The sequence below is a fragment of the Pygoscelis adeliae genome, unplaced genomic scaffold, assembly GCF_000699105.1.
Source record: "Pygoscelis adeliae isolate BGI_AS28 unplaced genomic scaffold, ASM69910v1 Scaffold224, whole genome shotgun sequence".
Taxonomy (NCBI): Eukaryota; Metazoa; Chordata; class Aves; order Sphenisciformes; family Spheniscidae; genus Pygoscelis; species Pygoscelis adeliae.
In genome coordinates, this window is record NW_008824657.1 from 996,293 (window position 1) to 1,014,803 (window position 18,511).

General features: G+C 42.4%; 1 protein-coding gene across 1 annotated transcript in view; it reads left to right on the top strand.

The window, feature by feature from the left end:
* Positions 1–2,278: 2,278 nt before the first annotated feature.
* LOC103915714 (rho GTPase-activating protein 32-like) overlaps positions 2,279–18,511 on the top strand; it is a 57,311-nt gene continuing 41,078 nt past the window's right edge. The window contains exon 1 of the mRNA XM_009322608.1: positions 2,279–2,391. Coding sequence (XP_009320883.1) covers positions 2,279–2,391 — 113 coding nt within the window. The remainder of the gene's footprint in view (positions 2,392–18,511) is intronic.

Sequence of the window (18,511 nt, forward strand, 5' to 3'; positions counted from 1 at the left end):
AATGTCAGCTTTGGTTTTGCTTTATGTTTGTTACTGTGTCGTTCAGCTTGGATTGAACACTGATCACTTGGACTAGCAGCTACAGAGGGGGGTTTTAGCTTCACTCTTAAGTAGTGGGTTATCCTCTCTCTGTGGTTACCTTAGGGTGCAGCAGAGAATTATTGTAGTACAGCTGGGTGGTGAATTTCCACAGGCTTTCTCACCACGTGTTCTCATTAATGTCAGTGCTTTGGGGTCCTGGATCACCGCCGAGTTCTCTTCCCAGCTCTGTCCCCGTCACCTTGTGCAAACACCTTCACTCTTGCAGCGTGCTTCTGTTTTCTCCTGTCACAAAGTTTGACTCTAGTTGAATTAACTTATCCACTCAAGTCAGAGAGGTCAAAACCACAAGTTGAGGGATATAGTCCCTGTGATGAATCCGTCCGGTATACTTTGGTCTCTGCCACAGGGGACCGCAGGTGGGGGTGGTCGAGGTGGAAGGACGAGCGTTGTGGTAGTTCCTGAAGCCCAGGAGCTACCCATGCAAAGTTGGAATAGTTTTTTTTCTAAATGAGCATGTTTTTTCCTGTTCAGTTCTTCTGTCTTTGGCTTGTCCCACTTGTTCATGTCTGTTTTGGTGAAACAAAGAAAAATTAGCACTGGGAGAAAGGGATTTAGAAACAGTCATTAGGCTTTCTAGGCACAGAACGGGTATAACCTGTTTGACTTTGCTCAGGCTTTGCCAAGTTTGCATCTTCCCCTTCTCCTGTTGCTGCTGAACTAGGGGTTGGCATGACTGTGTCCTTACGCATTAGATCTAATCAACAAGGTGGTTGTCACTCAGTCTTACAGCATTTGGCAAACAGCATTGATCCAACCATTTAAAACTGAAAAAAAAACCCCCAAAACCCAAAAACCAGTTGTACCACTGTCTTGTATAATTTGGGATTGCGTAGCCTCTTCTGTTGAATTTTAAACAAAAAAAGAAAGTGTTTTTATTTAGTAAATCTTTTGTCTTTCTAAACTTGGTATCTCACTGAGTCCAAAGAGCATCCAGTATTTCACACACCTGAAATCTTCACTTACAGCTGATAACCAAGAACATCCTCAGTGATCCTACTGAGCTGAAAGGAACAGTGTGAAAATCAGGTACCTTTAGGTTCTATGTTGAGTTTCCATGGGCTGTGTCCGGACAGTATCTAATACTGTTAGTTACAAATTACAGCTTGCATGTGTGAGCTAGAGCTTTGGCAAATACTAGCAGTAATAAGAATACAAAAAACTTGGGCCGTTTTACAGAAGTGAGAATAGCTCTACGTTTTGTACCAATACAGAAAGATTAAAACGACTTGATCAAGGTCACGCAGCAAGCTCATGGGAAAGCCAGGACTGAAAGCCAGTCATCTGTCATCCAAGCTTTCCTCTTTATTTGCTAGAGCTCACTGCCTCTTATGGATATCTAATCATCTAGGCTGCTGCAGTGGTGGTCTGATGAAAGATTTCAGTCTTTTAATGGGAAATGAAAGTTGGGTAATAATACTTATTTCCTATTTATGGTTTAATGTATAAACTAGAAAATGTAATACCAGTTTTTACACAGCCCCTTTTAAAACTGGCTGCATAAACACAGAAATAAATTAAGCTTTACGAGTCTCCTCTGGGAACCCAGTCAATATTATCCTGTTTTCAAAAAGGAGGAAGCAGAACAGCAAATACATTAACGTGATATATCCAAGGTTGTACAGCTGGCAGAACTGGGAATAGACTCCTGCCCTTACGACTCTTACTGGTCACTTCCATCAGAGTTGCTGAAGTTTTATTCAGGGGTGAAAACATCCAGAGCGGGTAAGAACATCCCTGCGTGGATCCGAGGGACAGGGTTGGAGGTGCACAGGACAAAGAAATTCCTTTTCCTCCCTCCGCCTCCTCCAGCTCGGAAAGGGTTACAGCTGAAATGCCTGTAACAGCCTCAGGAAAACATGAATCAGTGCTAGAGAGGGAAGGCAGAATGGGAACCCAGAATTGCAAGCTGTTTTGTGCTTTTCATTTATATATGCACCTTTGCAGGGGGGGTTAAAGCCAGTGTTTCAGGCGATCTCGGCACAGCTGACATCTGAGCCAGCCTGCGATAGAAAGCGGATCGCGTTCACGCACCGGGTCATTAAAGAGGAGGCTGGGTGCGTATGGGGAAGACTGGAGCCGGGGCGGGGGGGGGGGGGGAAAAAAATGTGTCTGTGTGTGTGCCTGTGTGTCTGTGCGTGTGTCTGTGTGTCTGTGCGTGTGTGTGTGTGCACGCAACATGGAGGGAGGGACTGGAGCTGCTGCTGCCGCCGCCGCCTTTACCAATATCTATACGGCAGCTTTCACTGCGGGAACGATAGGAACTGGAAGCGATCTTGATGAATCTGAAAGGTCAGTACTATCAATAAATCACCCACAGATAAACGCTCCTCGGAGATGCTTTCTCCCCCCCCCTTTTTTTTTTAAACCGTGTTTTCTCATAAATGGAGTGTTAAAATGATACCGTATCTCCGAGGAATGTAATTGTTTCACAATTGGTCATAGCCAGCAATGTCTAATAAAAATGTAGAGCATGATTTAAAAAGGCAAGTGTGTCACTTTCACTTAGCAAATGTAACTTCATTTTAATTTTTAGTGTGTTTTTAAGCATGTGTCTATGACTATCTTTTAAGTGGTTGAGTATTTGAATGGAGAAAGGTTAATTGTCTCCTTCAATCAGATTACACTATATAGGTTACGCTAGCATGTAGAAAGCAGACAAAGTATAATTTTGCATCCTGTTCTTCATGTGACAGTGGTCCTTGAGGCATTTTCGAGTAAAGTGTGTAGAGTGTGGTTATCACCATGACTGAAACTTGCATTTTTTTAATCAGAAATGTAATATATCCTGTCCGTAGCAGAGTAGAGCACATACTCTGTACTTTGGCTGTGTGAAAGCAGCAATAGTCACAAGGGTTCTGTGCTGAGCGTATTTTTTTTTCCTTTCTAATGGATAACTAAGTGCTGTTGAGATGGTATGGGTTTAGGAGCAATAGTTCTGGAGGGCCAGGTTATCGTGTAGTTAAAATTCTTGTGGAATGAGACAGGGCTGGTTATCTTCAAGGCAAATCGTCTCTTTCACCCTAGGCTTGGATTTATACTGCGGCTGATATGAAATAAGCCTATTGCTGTTGCAGTTCAATTGGGATTTTCTAGTTCAGGGCTGAGAGTGCATAAATATTTACTGGTGGAAAAAAGGAGGGAGCTGGGGGACCAGTATAATTTAAAACTTGCCGTCTTGGGTATGCTGTTACCACCTACCTGGTTTACAGATCAAGGCTGTTTCTACCAAACTAAAAGTTATTTATGAACATAGCTGCCAGAAGCTGAAGACTATGCGTTTTTATTTCACTGTATAATACATTATCAACAAAGTCTTGATAATTTATGCTAACTCCACCCACTTCAGCTTACACTACCAGAAACGGAAGGAGAGTAGCTCTTACTAGCACTGCAAAATCTCTCTGAAATTGTCTGTTTTCTTTCTTTCTTGAAGTATTTTGCCTTAGGAAAGCTGGTACTGAATATCTTGTCATTGTTTGTATTACCCAGTGATTCAGGTACTGTGAGAAAGCTAGTTAGGTAATTTTGGTTCCCATTACTTGCAAACAAAACTGTATTTAAAATTAAACGTGTATAGTGTACTAATGCTGGAGCCTTTGCACTGCCCAACGTCCTTTGTGACAGAAAAAGCACAATACACTATATATTAGCATCCATGTGTACAGCCGCACACATGCCATAGGGGATTTTGTAAATAGGAACACCACGGGATTTCTGTTTGGTGTGTATTCCCTTGGGAACGTGTGGCGCTCACTCCGAATGAAAACTGACATTTGTAAGTAGCTGGCAATGTCAGCGTGTGCAGTACCAGGTCTGTGGCTAAAGAAGGACAAAGTTTAGCAACAATTCGATATGGCCTATGCAGTTTTCTTCCAAATGGGTCCTGTATTTCAGGGAAGTCTGCAGATTAAATACTTTTTAGTTCTGGCAGTGACAGTCCCCTTTTCTTCGCCGCTTGTGCAGATAGTCCAGAGCATGACAGAACTTCGTATTACCTTATGATGGTCGACTGTCTGAAGGGGAGACCTCTTACTCATGTTCCCTCAGTGCCCTGCTTTTCAGTGTAGTGATAAAGATTTGTATTGTATCTTACAAGCAAGACTTGCATTTAATAGGATTATAGAAGTATTTTTAACTTCATACTCTCAGTCCGGTGCTCCTGACTGATACTTGGAATGTGGGGAGTTTCCTGATTATTCATGTAAATCTAGACAGAACAAACTGTGCTGATGCATATTTTCTTCGGGGGGTGGGGGATCATTTTCTGAGTGGTACATCTAAGGGTTGCAGAATCCTTCCCCTACCTGTGGCAGTAGCTTTTTGGCTGGAGGGGAAGAAGGACAGAAAACAGCGACTCTCTGAGCTTGTGAAAGAGCAGTCGTTCCAAGGGCCAGCGGGATCACAGCACAAACAGCAGAGCGGTGTGTGTTACTTCGGCTGGATAGCATCTTCTTCGAGGCCAGCCTTTGGTGATTTATGTTACGCATAACCGCTTCTGGGTGACTTGGCATGTCAGGATGTTCCCTTTGCTAGAGCTGCCCAGGGACTGCCAAACTGCCTTTACTCCTGACCTCTGTGCGCCCTCTAGCTCCCCTTACACAGCTTTCCCGTGCTCTAGCGGCGAGGAGTGCGCGCTCTCCAGACCCCCAAGGATGCTTTCCGTGGAAGAAATCCCTGCATTTTGCCTTGGGAAAGGAGGGGGCAACTTTATCGGAGCATTAGTGAGCACGTCCTTCGCAACCCCAGTTCTTTTGGCAACAACGAGCGTGTTGTATACCGTGTGACATATCTTCAGTATTTATACCAAGAGTTTATATCAAGAATACAAAAAAATCCTTTAATCCCCCTTTACCAAGCTTTTTGGTTTAATCTTTCTTTGAACTGTGTTTCTTCTTGTTGTTTGATACTCTCTGGAAACTTCAGGCCCTGGTATCAGGGACCAGGATGTAATGTTTCGATATTCTGCTCCCGACAGTGGTCAAGAAAGGAAAATAAATCCCCTCTTTCCCACCAATGGTCCTATGTCATAAAAAGGAATGTTCTTCCCAGCTTCCATTCAGTCATCAGCCTGGAGAAAGGACAAAAAAAAACAAACCCACCCCACCACAGAATAGGTGGTGGAAGGGAGGAATAAGGTGACTTTGAAGTGGCGGGTGTGACGGACAGGAAGCAGAAGAATTGGGACGGGATCGGAGCTTCCCAATCACGAGTATAACGACCAAAGCAGACGGCTGTTTAGCTGCTGAGTCAGAACAGGGTAGATTTCAATGTGTATTCACGTAAAAAGGAAAAAAGGCAGATGTACACCTTTTGTGTGTGCCTTTGAATTTACTGTATATTGGAAATAGTAACAGGATGCAGTGGTGTGAGGGCTGAGAACCAGAGTAGGCATCTCCTCAGTTGCATAGCATGTCAGTATACTGTTATTACTTAACTGTTTGTTGTTCTTACTTGTGTATTTGTTGAAGGAGCTTTCTGTGTACTGTTTCTGGACAAGAGCTTGCAAACGTGTTAGAAGTGTATATCCAGAAAGCAAATTAAAACATAAAGCTCAACACTTACGTACATTTCACACTCATGCCTGCAGCTTTGTTCTGGCCTAATGATAGGGACCAGAGCACTGATGGGTGGGGATGATGGGAGGAAAAGGAGGAGGAATTTGAACTTGGTACCTTTGCTTTGAAGCACCATTTATATTCTAGCTTCTCTTATGTGCTGTGTTCGTTCCTTCTGAAACTGTGAATGTGAAATTTGTGATACCAGCACCTTTGGAGACACTTCGGAGGTGATGTAATACCTGCTTTTCTGTCAGTTGCCTTTTCTTACGCAACCCATAATCTAATCCGGTTTTCTTCCTTCTGTGTGTAAAACAGCAGTAAAAGCGCAATACTTCCTAAAAGATCTGTTACAGTTTTCTTTCAAAGCTGATAGCAAGCAGCGTCTGGTCCGAGACGCTTTGTGGTGGCAAAGACCACCCTTAATTACAGGAGGTGGTGGTGGTAATTGGCAGCACAACGATCGGCAGAGCCAAGTGTGACCTCCGTTCAGCTTCCTGGGCCGGGAGCAGCGCGTATGTGTTGGTTCATCTGTGTTAGATTATCATCACGGCCTCCACTTTAATTTACAAAGGGCTGCCCGGCCTTGCATTCCCTTTCAGTAAGTCCCATGGCTGAATGAACTTCTGAAGCATCCAGAAGATGACAGTGCATTACTGCTTGTTGGGTTACATATTTACAATTACTCTAGCTTCGTTTTGAAGCTCCTCGGAGGTCTGAAATCTCTGGTTAATCAAACTTGGGGAAGGACTTTTAACCTGACACTTCTCATAATGTTAAAGACTAGAAAGCCCTTGTTGCATTAGCACGCCAAGAGTTTAACACAGCTCTTTGTTTTTTAATTCAGACAGTTCAAGCTGGGGGCAGTTTTAGCTGGGTGATCACAAGCATCCTATTGCTATTGCTGAAATAAGATGACGGCTTTGTTGGATGTTGAGCTGATACACACGTGGTGGTAATGGTTTGCTTTCTCCTGGCAAATGAATTTAATGCAGTGTGCAGTCCTGATGGGATTTAACCACTCTTAGAGGGGGCAGTTGTGTTGTTATGACTCTCCACTTGATCTGAGTCTCTGGGTGCAGCTTACTGTTGTAAACCAAATGTGACACACTAATGAACTCCAGCAATGTGTTTTCTTCTTTTCATTACGTATTACACAGCAATTTTCCTATTCGCAGCGCTATTCAATAGTCAAGGATTTCTCAACATTTTTTCCCCAGGGTTTAGAAATTAGCGTTCCAAACCTTGTTCAGGATTGGAATGTAGCAGATGAGATTTCAGCCCTTAAGGAGTGTTTTAGCCATGCAAACATGCTTTAATTTCTGGCCCCATTTCTTCATTTGTGTATTTCAGAAGGTTTTGTCCCTTTTAAAAGTGAAACGTAACAAGATATTACACAAACTTTTTTCTGAAACATAAACACAAGATTTCCAAGCCTTTTCAATCTGTTGTTCTCTGTATGTTTTCTTTTACTGATACTTTAATGGAATAGCTTTACTTACTGTAATAGATAAATATAATTTGTAAATATACATTGTATCTCTTTGCAGCTTGTTCCGTGTCACTGTGCTGAATTTTTAGGAGTGCAAGTGTGCTGGACCAATGCATGTCATGCTTTTTAAAAAATTATTTACATAAAATATCCAACTATTTTAAGTGCATATGCCTACAGCAACCATGTGAAAATCTATTTGTTTTTTAAATAAAGATGTGCTGGGAGAAAAACTTTGCGAACCGTATCAATATAGACCATGAAATCAAGAGTCAAAAGGTAAATAAAAAGAGTACTGAACTTCTTACGACTTTTTTTGTGGTTTCTCAGCAAATCTCATAATTTGGAGTGATGGGAAGAGGGGCCATGACACAATATTTTCATGTTTTCCATTAGTGATATAACAGTAAGGCTAGAACTTCGTATGGCATCAAACACACAGCAAGCCCCTTGCTACGCTTGAAATAAGAGTGAGTTTTGTCCTCGAGCATGTGGCCTAACACATTTGTTCATGCGTTTGAAACTTAGACATTCTCCTTTGAAAATAATGCTAGTAAGCCATCCCAGCTCTCAAAGACTACCTTTAACATGCTTCTGCATAAGGAAAACCTACTTTGAAACCAACTCTTGGTAGTATTAGTCTAGGGGAACATGCAAAGGGTAGGAGCGGATTTGAAGAATTTTCTGAAGTTAAATTGATCTCATATGGTGCACTGGAAGAACAGCAGACTAGATGGAGTACTTTCCTAGCCAGAAACAAGGCACGGGTTGTGAAAAATAAAACACGAAGAGGAAACTGCAATGATGTCTTAATTTTGCACAGTTTCATCTGATGCACGGTGTTGACAGCTTCCCTTTAAAAGGGGACTTCCCAGCTTCTTGCACTACCAAGGGAGCTGCTTATGGGCACACATGAAAATACTTAGATTTTCATAGACTGAAAATCTCCGCTCCTTATTAATGATTGAGGGAAACAAGGCCAATGTCAGATATCAATTTCAGAAGACGGTTGTTCTTAAATCCTAGTATTTGTGGTTGCAGAGCGCCATTAAATTCATGCCCAGAAGGTTAACCAAAGCTGTGTTGGCTTTTTTCGTCTACAAACTAATTTGTTTAATACTGCCACGGTTGCTCATAGCTTTTCGCAGGAGCAATATAATGAGATTAACAAGCCTCTGATCGCTTCCATATCTGATACTTAAATCCCCATGGGAAGCTGTGAAAGTGTCAGAGCTCTGTTGCTCTTGTATGGGGGCTGCGCTGGCAAAGCTAAGAGTTGTTCTTTATGTAAGATGATGCAGATTTGGTTGCTGGGATGATGGAGTAGCTAAGCTTCAATCTGTAGCCTTGGAGCCAGCGTGATTTTAAGAACCAGAGAAGAGATGCTGAGGCTGCCAGCCAGGGGTTCATTATTGGAAAGAAAAGACAAACACCCCCCTCCTTCCCCCCGCGACACTCTGAAGAGGGAAGCAAGTTTCATAGGGAGATAATTATGCTACTGGAAAAACTGCTGTGACAGCTCACAGCACCACAAGTGGAGTTCTTTGGGGGGGTGGGGGGAAGCCATGTTAGCCATACCAGTTTCATTCCCTTTTTCTCCCACATAGGTGTGGTGTATACACGTAGCTTTGTCCTGAAGCACTTGGTACTTATCTCCTTGCCTTTGCTTTCTTTGCCTGCTTCAGGCTAATAGGCAGTAAGTTTGTTGTTTTCAAGTGACATAGCCCACAGTCTGATCTGGGAACACAGATTGACACTTGAATTATATTTTCCCCTGCTTATAAAAGCATCCATGATTGATTGATTATGAGTGCAAAATTAGAAGCTTTTTCTTAAAAAGAAAACCAAAATGAGGGAGAACTGTGCATAGTTTTACTTAAAAGAACAAAAACCAAAGCCACAACTCAGTATTCATTTTGAAGAAGTGCTGTGTTCCTGTGCTTTCTTTACCCAGTGTCTTTAGTATTGTTGAGATGTTAACAGTTGCGATACATATTTTGTGGAAATCGCCAGTCTCCACGTTAGCTCTTTCTGTGCACCTCCGTAGCTTACAGCCCCTTCTGCTTAAGGTGCATGTCTGATTTTTAATTAGTTTCCCCCAGTTTTCCCAGTGGTGTCTCTCCAGTTGACAAAAATGGCTCCTCTCCAGTTCTTGAGCAGTAGTTAGCTTGGTGGAGATGTTTTTTGGCTTGTGTGTAGGACTGATTACTTGTAGGAATAATACCTCTTTTCTCCATGCTTTAATGTATGTTAACAAACACTGGAGACGAGACGCCTGAATCACACAAACCCCTTTTCTCCAGCAAATGCCTCTGGTTTTGAATACGTTCTCCCTTTCAAGGGCTTGACCACACATGGAACATCTCAGGAACAGCTGCTCACAAATAATTCCAGATGCAGACAGACCCTGAATACAATGTTATGTTCTGTATTGGACCTGTTTATGCTGACCTTTTCCAATCTTTTTTATTGCTTTTTAAGCTCAGGATTATCTCTTTGCTCATTTAAAATGTAAATTCTAGATACTTTTAAATCTCAAAATTCACACACAAAAGCTGAAACTACTTTTATTGATTGCTTTAGTCTTTCCTCCATTTGGGGTTGGCAAATTGAAGGTGCTTTGCTGTTGTAACTGTCCCTCTAACAAGAGCTGTAGGATTTGCAGGTCTGCAGAGCCGTTGGGTGCGCAAGCAGTGAATACTGGTCTTTGCTTTGCTGCTTATGAACTTCAGGAGAGAACTTTAGCCCCCTGAGAACTAGTTACTCCGTTACATACTCAGGTCGGAAATGCTAGTACAATATGGCAAGGGAAAATCTGAACTTGGCCACAAGGTTTTGTGAAGATAAAGATTTCCCTTCAAGGAATATTGAATTTGGTTTCCTGATTATGATTTTCCTTATTTCTCATTTCTTTTTTGGTGAGGAAATGTCAGAGCAAAGATAATAATAAATCATCTAAATCATTTTCAGATGAGTCAACGTGCAGTCAGTTGAACAATGGAATGTATACTTGACCGCATTTACACAGAAAACAGCCAGGAAAGCCATCAGAAAGAGTAGGGCTGGAATTGCCTGAACCTTCTTGGCTGCTCACTGTACAAGGAAGAGCATGTGTAGCTATGCCAGCTGGAATGCAGCTGCTCCTTAAATCTGGCACCTAATGTTGAGTCCTGTCAAAGTACATAATGTTGAAGAATCCTGATCGGTTTGTTTGCAGACAGGAAAGTATCGGTGAAGACTTGACTTGTGAGGGTGGAGGGAAGCATTGTTATGTCTCTGCATGCAAGTCTTTCAGACTTGCTACTTGGGAGATGAAAAGTAGCAAGCCACGATGGGTTAATCTAGGGCCAAAAAAAAAAAAAAAGGGAAAGTATTCATGTAGACGTCTAGTGGTTCCACAGATTATGGATGGCTCTACTCCCATTCAAGCCTGTGCTCCATCAGCAATCTGCAGCTCTCCAAAATCACTTGCACCGTCTGGAGTACAATCCTTTAAGAGAATTTGATACCGCTTTGTGATTTTGCTGTGCACTTTTTCTCTGGATTCTGGGGAGACAGGCTTAGTGACACATGATGTTACTGAAAAGCGCTATGTAAATGCAAATTTCAGTGTCATTGAGAACAACAGTGTAAGCACATGGTGCGAGTTCTTGGGGCAGAAACCTCCTTCTAGGCCTCTTCAGTACTTTCTGCTCCTTTGATCAGTAGTAAAGATGTTAAAAATACTTGATAACTTGATACGGTGCTAACGCAACGTAGCTATGACGTTAAATTTCTGAAAAACATTACTGAAAGGAAAAAAGTTAAAGCTGGTTTGGTAAACTATTTTTCTGGTTTTTATTTAGCTCTTTTCATACCTTGTAAATTATCGTGGCAGAAATTAACAACAGAAAATTTCAGTTTATTTTCAGTTACGCATTTCCTTTTGTGTTTAGTCCTTGGATCTATGTACAAGGGGGTTAATACATTTATTCTCCTGGAAAATAGCACAACCATGTATCCGTCACAGATTAAATGAGAAGGGGAAAACTGTCTGTAATATCATGGGGTAAATAATGACATATTTTCTATTTTTCTTCCAATTAATGCGCTTTAGTGGCAGATCTGACTCGCTTTTTGTGAGCGAATGTTAGATCGAGGAATGAGATGAAGTTGTGTGAAAGAGAAGGCCTGTCTTAAAACTGTCATGCAGCTGTGTTAGGAGCACGCAGTACCTTTGGGAGATACTGCTGTTATTAAAATTATGTGTGTACGCAATAGCAGAGTGAAAAAGGTAATAAGCGCTTGCGTATGTTACACCTTTTCTTTCTTGTTCTCTCTCTTAAGGGAACGGAAAATAAGTTCATCAGCGGAAATAACATGGATATCTTTTTTATGTACTTGTTTGGTGTTCTAATGCAGTAGGCTGACCTTTTATAAGTTTGCAATTGTGTTTGCAATTTGTTTGGTTAAAACATCTCACAGTTGTCACGCGTAGAGGGTTTCGACTTTTTCTCTGCCTGTTGATGTTATATTTCTTCTGCCTGTGCTTGAGGCTGGCCAGGGCATGTGACGATCTCATACGTGACGCACTTCTCTTTACGAGTGAGAGAGAGAAGAGTAATGTATGGTCCAGCGCTGACTCATAGTCCTGTGCTTCAACAGAGTGAGTATAACACTTAATTTAGAGAGATCGAAATAAAATTACCAGGGCTCCCAAAAGGTTTTATCTATCTTTGTAATTCTAGACTCTTACAGCTTCTTCCAGCCGTTCATCTCTTCCATTATGTGATAACACCTTATCCTAGTGCTGGCCTGGGCTATTTTATGCCAAAGATGGTGGGTTTTGCCATTCTGTGTTTTCTTATCGGAATCCCTACCTAAATTAGGCTGCGTATATGCAGTCACACCGGAGACTGAAGGACTCGTTTTACAGAAATGCCGATCTACTCGGGTGTCTTTTCATCCATAGTATGACTGACTCCTCAAGCATTTAAAAAACAGCAGTCAAGTTTCTGAAAAATCACAAGATTGACTTTAAAAATTAAGGTGCACTTCGATTATTATTTTTTTTAATTTGCCCTTCAGTTTCAGTTTTTAAGTGCAAGATGGGTTATGTTGTTCATCTTTCTTCTGCAAGATGATTTAATAATTATAGTGAAAGCTGAGAATATTTCGTCACTGTTTAACTCCGTGACTGGAGCTTTGAAAATATGGAATGCTCAGGGACTTGCAGACTTACAGCGAAATGACAAGAAATTCTAACATTGAGTCTTGCACGTTGTATTCTGATGTTCTTATAATTCAAGGTCATGGCCAGTCCCAACGACATTTATGCAGGTCATGTAAGTCCTAGTGGTTGGTCTGGCAACAAAAATATTTCCCCGTTTCTCCTCAGCTCCTTGAAGAAGAGCAGGCAAGATATTTTTTCTGAATGTGCGTGTATAAATATGCACACACTCTTCGTTCTCTCTGAAGGGGATCTTAAGTACAGCTTCACATAGAATTGTGGTGTTCGGTGGCAGCATCTCCTGCTCTGTGTGGGGCTTTATAAATATATGCAGAAGGTAAGCAGCTAACTTCATCTTCCCTTCCCACTGGGTAAAGGCAGAGTTTCAGGTACTGGAAGAGGCACTCAGGTGATGCTGTCTGCCTTGTAGACTTGCTCCTTGTCTCCTACAGGGAAATGACAGCAACATGTATAGATATTTTTTAATTATTTGTGTATATCATGTTGAAGTACCGTGAAATATTGCTTTGACTTCAGAGTATGTAATGCATTTCATGAACTCCAGCTCCACAGCAGTAAGGGGAAAACAAGGTGTTGATCTCACTGGTGCAGCAGACTTTGCAAATGAGATTTCGTATCTGGTTACAGCTAACAATATATCGACATAGGATATGGCATTGGTAACAAATACCCACTGAGATGTAAAAATGCTGTTGAACACCAGCTGATGCCCACACAGGCTTTTTAATTAGTACCTGGCCTCATTTTGAATCAAGATGTACCTCTGTATAGGGAAAATTTTCGACAAATCCCCCGTGGCTCATAAAAGAACAGAAGGTAACTTTTTTGGCCTATTCTCTCTTGTGCGTACGCAAAGTTTTCTGGGTGCCTGCTAAGGAAAAGTATTACCAGGGAGTCTGGATGCACAGAAATTGCAAGACTCGTAGGAAAGAACTTCAGACTGCTACTTACTGGAAAAAAGGACTTGTGCAATTATAGATAAAACGTATGATGTGGTATTGCATGGAGTTTTGAGGACAACACATCTCTGGCAACTTACCCTGGTGTTACCTGCTAGAAAAAAACTGCTTGTTGTTTGACTGTTCGGCTTAAAAAGAGACAAGCACCATTTCACACTCACAGATGCTGTTGCCTGGGCCTGCCCGTTTAAAAACATTGGGACCTGTATGAGACAATAGTATGCAGTAAAACTGCAGGATACATAGTGTTCCAGTACACATTTTTCTAAAACGAGCCCAAAAGTAGAAGGAAACAGGCTAGTTACTAAATAATACTGACTCAGAGCTGCAATGTAGTCAGGGGGCCCCAGGTTAATGCACCAGATGTGACTTTCTGGAGGATAGATTTATTTAGACCCTGTCATGTTAATGAAAGGCGAGAGGCTGCAGTAATCCTGTGCTTCTCACATGGCTCACTGCACTAGGGGGAGGAGAGTGCCAAGCGTAGGAGAGGAAAAAGGTACTGATAGGGTCACCGCGTTGAAAACTCCTGGGTAGTGGGTGAGTGTGACTGCCGTGCACTGCATCGGTGATCAGCACCACTGCGAGTTAATGCTACTGTCCTTCGCAGAGTGCTGAGGAGCTCTCAGCTGATGTTCCAGTCCCTTTGGCTACCAAGTCATGCGCGGGGAGCTCCAGCCCAGAGAGTTGAGATTCCTGGCAGTACAGTGCTCTGAGAACTGCCTTTGTTTGGGGTTTTAAAGGTGTTTTAGTATCACTCATCAGGTTATGGAAATGCTTATCGGTAGGGAGTACAGTCATGTGTGCAGCACAGGTAGCAAACAAGAAATACTGGTTTTGGAAATAACTTTCATCATCTTCAGTGCTGTTTAAAGAGGGGAAATACTGAAGCAGAAACTGCAGGTACTTCTTATTACTTGTTATATGCCCACTCTTGATAATGAATTTACCTTTGCATGTGTATTTCATAAAAACTGTGATAAAACTGCCTTTGGAAAAATACTTATTAGGAACTCAAAGGAAGCCAATAGCCAATGGGATTAATATATAGCACATTAGAATGTGTACAGATGTAACCTCTGACTAGGTGAAATATACTTGCTTTTACTGATTCCATGAAAACATTATTCATATGCCTACTGATACCACGCTTTGTCTCTCAAACATCCTTTCCCAAACCTGGCCCAAACATTCCCCTTTCCCAGCTCTCCTAAAACACTCTTTAAGTTAGTTAAATCAGAGAAACAGTACTCATGAATGTTTGACATTTTCTGATGCTATGTACAAACAGAACAGGAGGAAGGAAGTGCACATCAAGGAATACCTTTTGCTACTATCATGAACCTCCAAACTTAATGAAAATTATACTTTTTACTACCTTTTATTACTACGTAGGCATCCTGAGTATGCTAAAAGAAAGTAATTGAACCTGGCCAGCTATCTGTGCAATACCAAGTGTGTGACAGCATGCTGGTGGAGAGTAAGACATGACATCTGAGGAAGGGGTTGATTCAACGTTTTCTGTCACTGTTTCTGAGTGCGTTGCTTTGTGTGTAAATGAATGGTGCTGGCTGTTTACGGCAACTGAAAAAGTGGGAACTGTTGTCATGGTGTTAGTGTGGCCTAGCAGAAAGTTTCAAGTGCAAACACATTTTGTGCGGTAGGAAATCTTTTTCTGTTCTCACAGCGTATTAGATCTGTTTGCACGTGCTGGTAAAACAAAATGATGTCATTTTTAGAGAACATATTTAATTACTGATGCATTTACAATAAAACAAGAGTGTGTTGAAAGCCGTAATTATATAATTACACAATACAAGATGATATCTATCTCCATCCAAGAACAGAAAAGGTTGTCATTTTTTACTAACTGTTCTCCCTCCTGTAGGTTTTCCAAAACGTAATGGGAGGCATCAGGTCTGGATGGTATTGCCTCTTCATTTACAATGTGAAAAATAAAGCGTAGCAAACTAGAAGAGGATACTAACATAGTTTAGAGATCATTTAGATTTTGCTTGAAAGACTTTTATAGTTACCTGTGAGGATCTTAGGAAACTCATGGAAATAAGTGCCAAGAGTTTTCTTGCAAAACACGTTGCTAAGTCTTACATTCAATGTAAAAAACTTTGGCTAATTACCTGATTACTTTGATGTATTTCAGAGATAAGAAGAGAGCAGCTGATTCTTCTTTTATGTTCTGTTTGATGTGAAGAACAACTTGGGTAGCTATTGCAAATGTTTTTCCAAACAAGGAAAGAACATTAAAAAAACAAAAATTTCTGAACAAAGTTTGCTAAAAGCATTTCAATGAGCTCATTGGTCTCTGGGAAGGAAAAACCTACAGAGGAGGGAAGGAGCTCTGGCTTGGGCTGTCAGATGGAATAGTGTCTCACTCTGTGAACTGCCCGTGAGCGTCAGGCTGGGGATGAAATCAGAGTTGAGAGGGAGATGCAGATAACCAAGTCATAACCCTGTGGGATGCCACCAGTCTCGTTCTGTGCGAGAGGAGGGAGAGGAGCCTGGCTTGGAAATGAACTTTCTCATGAAACGACAGAGATTCAGCTCCTGTATCAGACAGAAAGATTTCTAAAGGACAAAAAGCAGCAATAGGAAATCCACGTCCCTGTCCCGCTTAAAAACATTGCTCTGAAGCCTGACTCCAGTTTACTTGCTGTTCAGGTCAGGCCGTTCATTGCCAAAGTTGCCATGAAAACGTGACACAGAACTGGAGGTCGCTTGGGAAGCGCGTTTGGGGCCTGGGGGTGAGGGGGGTACCTTGGCCTGACGAGGTAAGGTGCTGCAGCGGGGCTGCTCTGGCCACTGCTGCTCGCGCTGGGGCGCATTGCAGAGAGAGGGAGGGTGCGCAGGCTGGGCCACCCAAGGATCTGGGCTGATGCACGTCCTTCCCTGCGAGTTGCGGCCTGAGAGCTCGCACGCACGGCTTGGCTGATGAAGGGTAATTCTTTATGTTGTATTCAGTACTTCAGGTTTCTGAAGCCTCAGTACCCGTTCTGCAAATAGGCCCTGAAACTGTGCTCCTAAGTAAGGGGCCTCAGCTTTTCTTTCAAGCTGGGAGTTCAGTGCTATTTCTTCTCCATTTCTATTTCAGACTCTTCATATTTCCCCCTCTCCCTCATCTTTCCCCCTCTCCCTCTAGGTGTGTTTTTCCTCTTTGGTAAGAAGATTTAGTGATGGTTAGTCTCGTTTTTGTTGCACCGGGGTTTTCCCTGCCCTGATGACAAGATGAACTTTCTTTTCCGAGAGTTACAGTAGTGAGGAGGCGATGTGAGGAGCGAGGAGCGGGCGACTAGCTTTCTGGGACATTTCGTTAGCTGTTTGGCTGATTCTGTAAAGCCCAGTCCTCAACAGGAGTCTTTTGGAAGTGCTCTCTGTCAGGCTGCTCTGTTCCCTGGAAGTTGTGTTATATCTTACGATTTTATTCCTTTGTTCGCTGTATTCTTACCGTTTTGATTTTTCAACCTGTTCTCTCACAGCCTTCTCTTTTTGCTGAGTTGTTCATTATGCATTAAAAAGTCTCTTTTGCAGGTGTCGGTTCCGAAATCATCATGATTACTGAGGCGGGCGGGCGGGGGAGCTTGAAGAGCACTGTTTACTGCCGTCTTCCTGGATACTGAAGTTAATGTGCACCGGTTTCAACAATATCTCATTTCTTTGGGAAGGCTAATAGCCCGGTCACTTCATTATCCTGCCTTTCTGCACAAGTGCCAATGTAATAGAAATGCTTTCTTTTTCCAGACTACCCTTGGGTGCTTGAGACAAATGCTTTCAAAAGCTGATCTGCACTTTTTTTTCTGTCAGACTGAAAAAGCTATAAATCTGTTCATCACCTGTCCTTTTAGGTTAGCATATTGCACCTGCAACCCTTTTTAATGTCTTAAAAATAATCAGACAGTGTGCTTTCACTGGTAGGTACTTCACCAAATCGGTTAAGGCTTTATTTGTCTATTTATTTATTTTCCCAAGAGGGTATTTTATTACTGCCAGCATGAGTCAGGACAATTAAAGGTTGCAGTGAAATACTCCCGCTTCTGATGTGATGGCAATATGAACTGGAATGAAATGTTACCTTAGTCATACTGAAAAAAAACAATTAATGCACTGTATGCTGTGTTACCTGTGAGAGAGAGGTCTACCAGTTATCTCTTCCCAGTAACTTCTTTGCCCGCTGTACATCATTGTGTAGGGAGTAAATGTGTAGGTAAGGAGAAATGTTGTTCTTCTGTGTTTGTGTGCAAACAGATTGTCAGCATGGAGTTAAAAAAGTGTGTTGTCCGTGGTCACGTTTCATGGCGAGAAGGCTATTATGAAGGAAAGAAGGCAGCCAGGACTCTTGGGTTTTATTCCAGGCCTCACTGACTCAGCCAGTGCCGAGTCGTCTTGTGCATTATTTACACCATTTTTTAAGCGAGGGTAACAAAAATAGCTATTTTACAGGAACATTTTGACTTAATTGTGAAGAGCTATGTGGCTCAAGTATAAAAATTACTTCAGGGCAAAATTTTAGAATCATAGAATCATAGGATAGTTTGGGTTGGAAGGGACCTCTAAATGTCATCTTGTCCAACCCCCCCACCATAAGCAGGGACATCTTCAACTGGATGAGGTTGCTAAGAGCCCCATCCAACCTGACCTGGAATGTTTCCAGGGATGGGGCATCCACCACCTCTCTGGGAAACCTGTGCCAGTGCTTCACCATCCTTGGCGTAAACAATTTCTTCCTTAGATCTAGTCTAAATCTACCCCTCTTTAGTTTAAAGCCATTCCCCCTTGTCCTGTCGCTACAGGCCCTGCTAAAAAGTCTGCCGCCTTCTTTTTTATAAGTCCCCTTTAAGTACTGGTAGGCTGCAATGAGGTCTCCCCGAAGCCTTCTCTTCTCCAGGCTGAACAACCCCAACTCTCTCAGCCTTTCTTCACAGGAGAGGTGTTCCACCCCCCAGTCATTTTCCTGGCCCTCTTCTGGACCCGCTCCAACAGGTCTGTGTCTTTCTTATGCTGAGGGCTCCAGAGCTGGACGCAGTGCTCCAGGGGGGGTCTCACCAGAGCAGAGCAGAGGGGCAGAATCCCCTCCCTCGACCTGCTGGCCACGCTGCTTTGGATGCAGCCCAGGATACGACTGGCCTTCTGGGCTGCGAGCGCATATTGCCGGCTCATG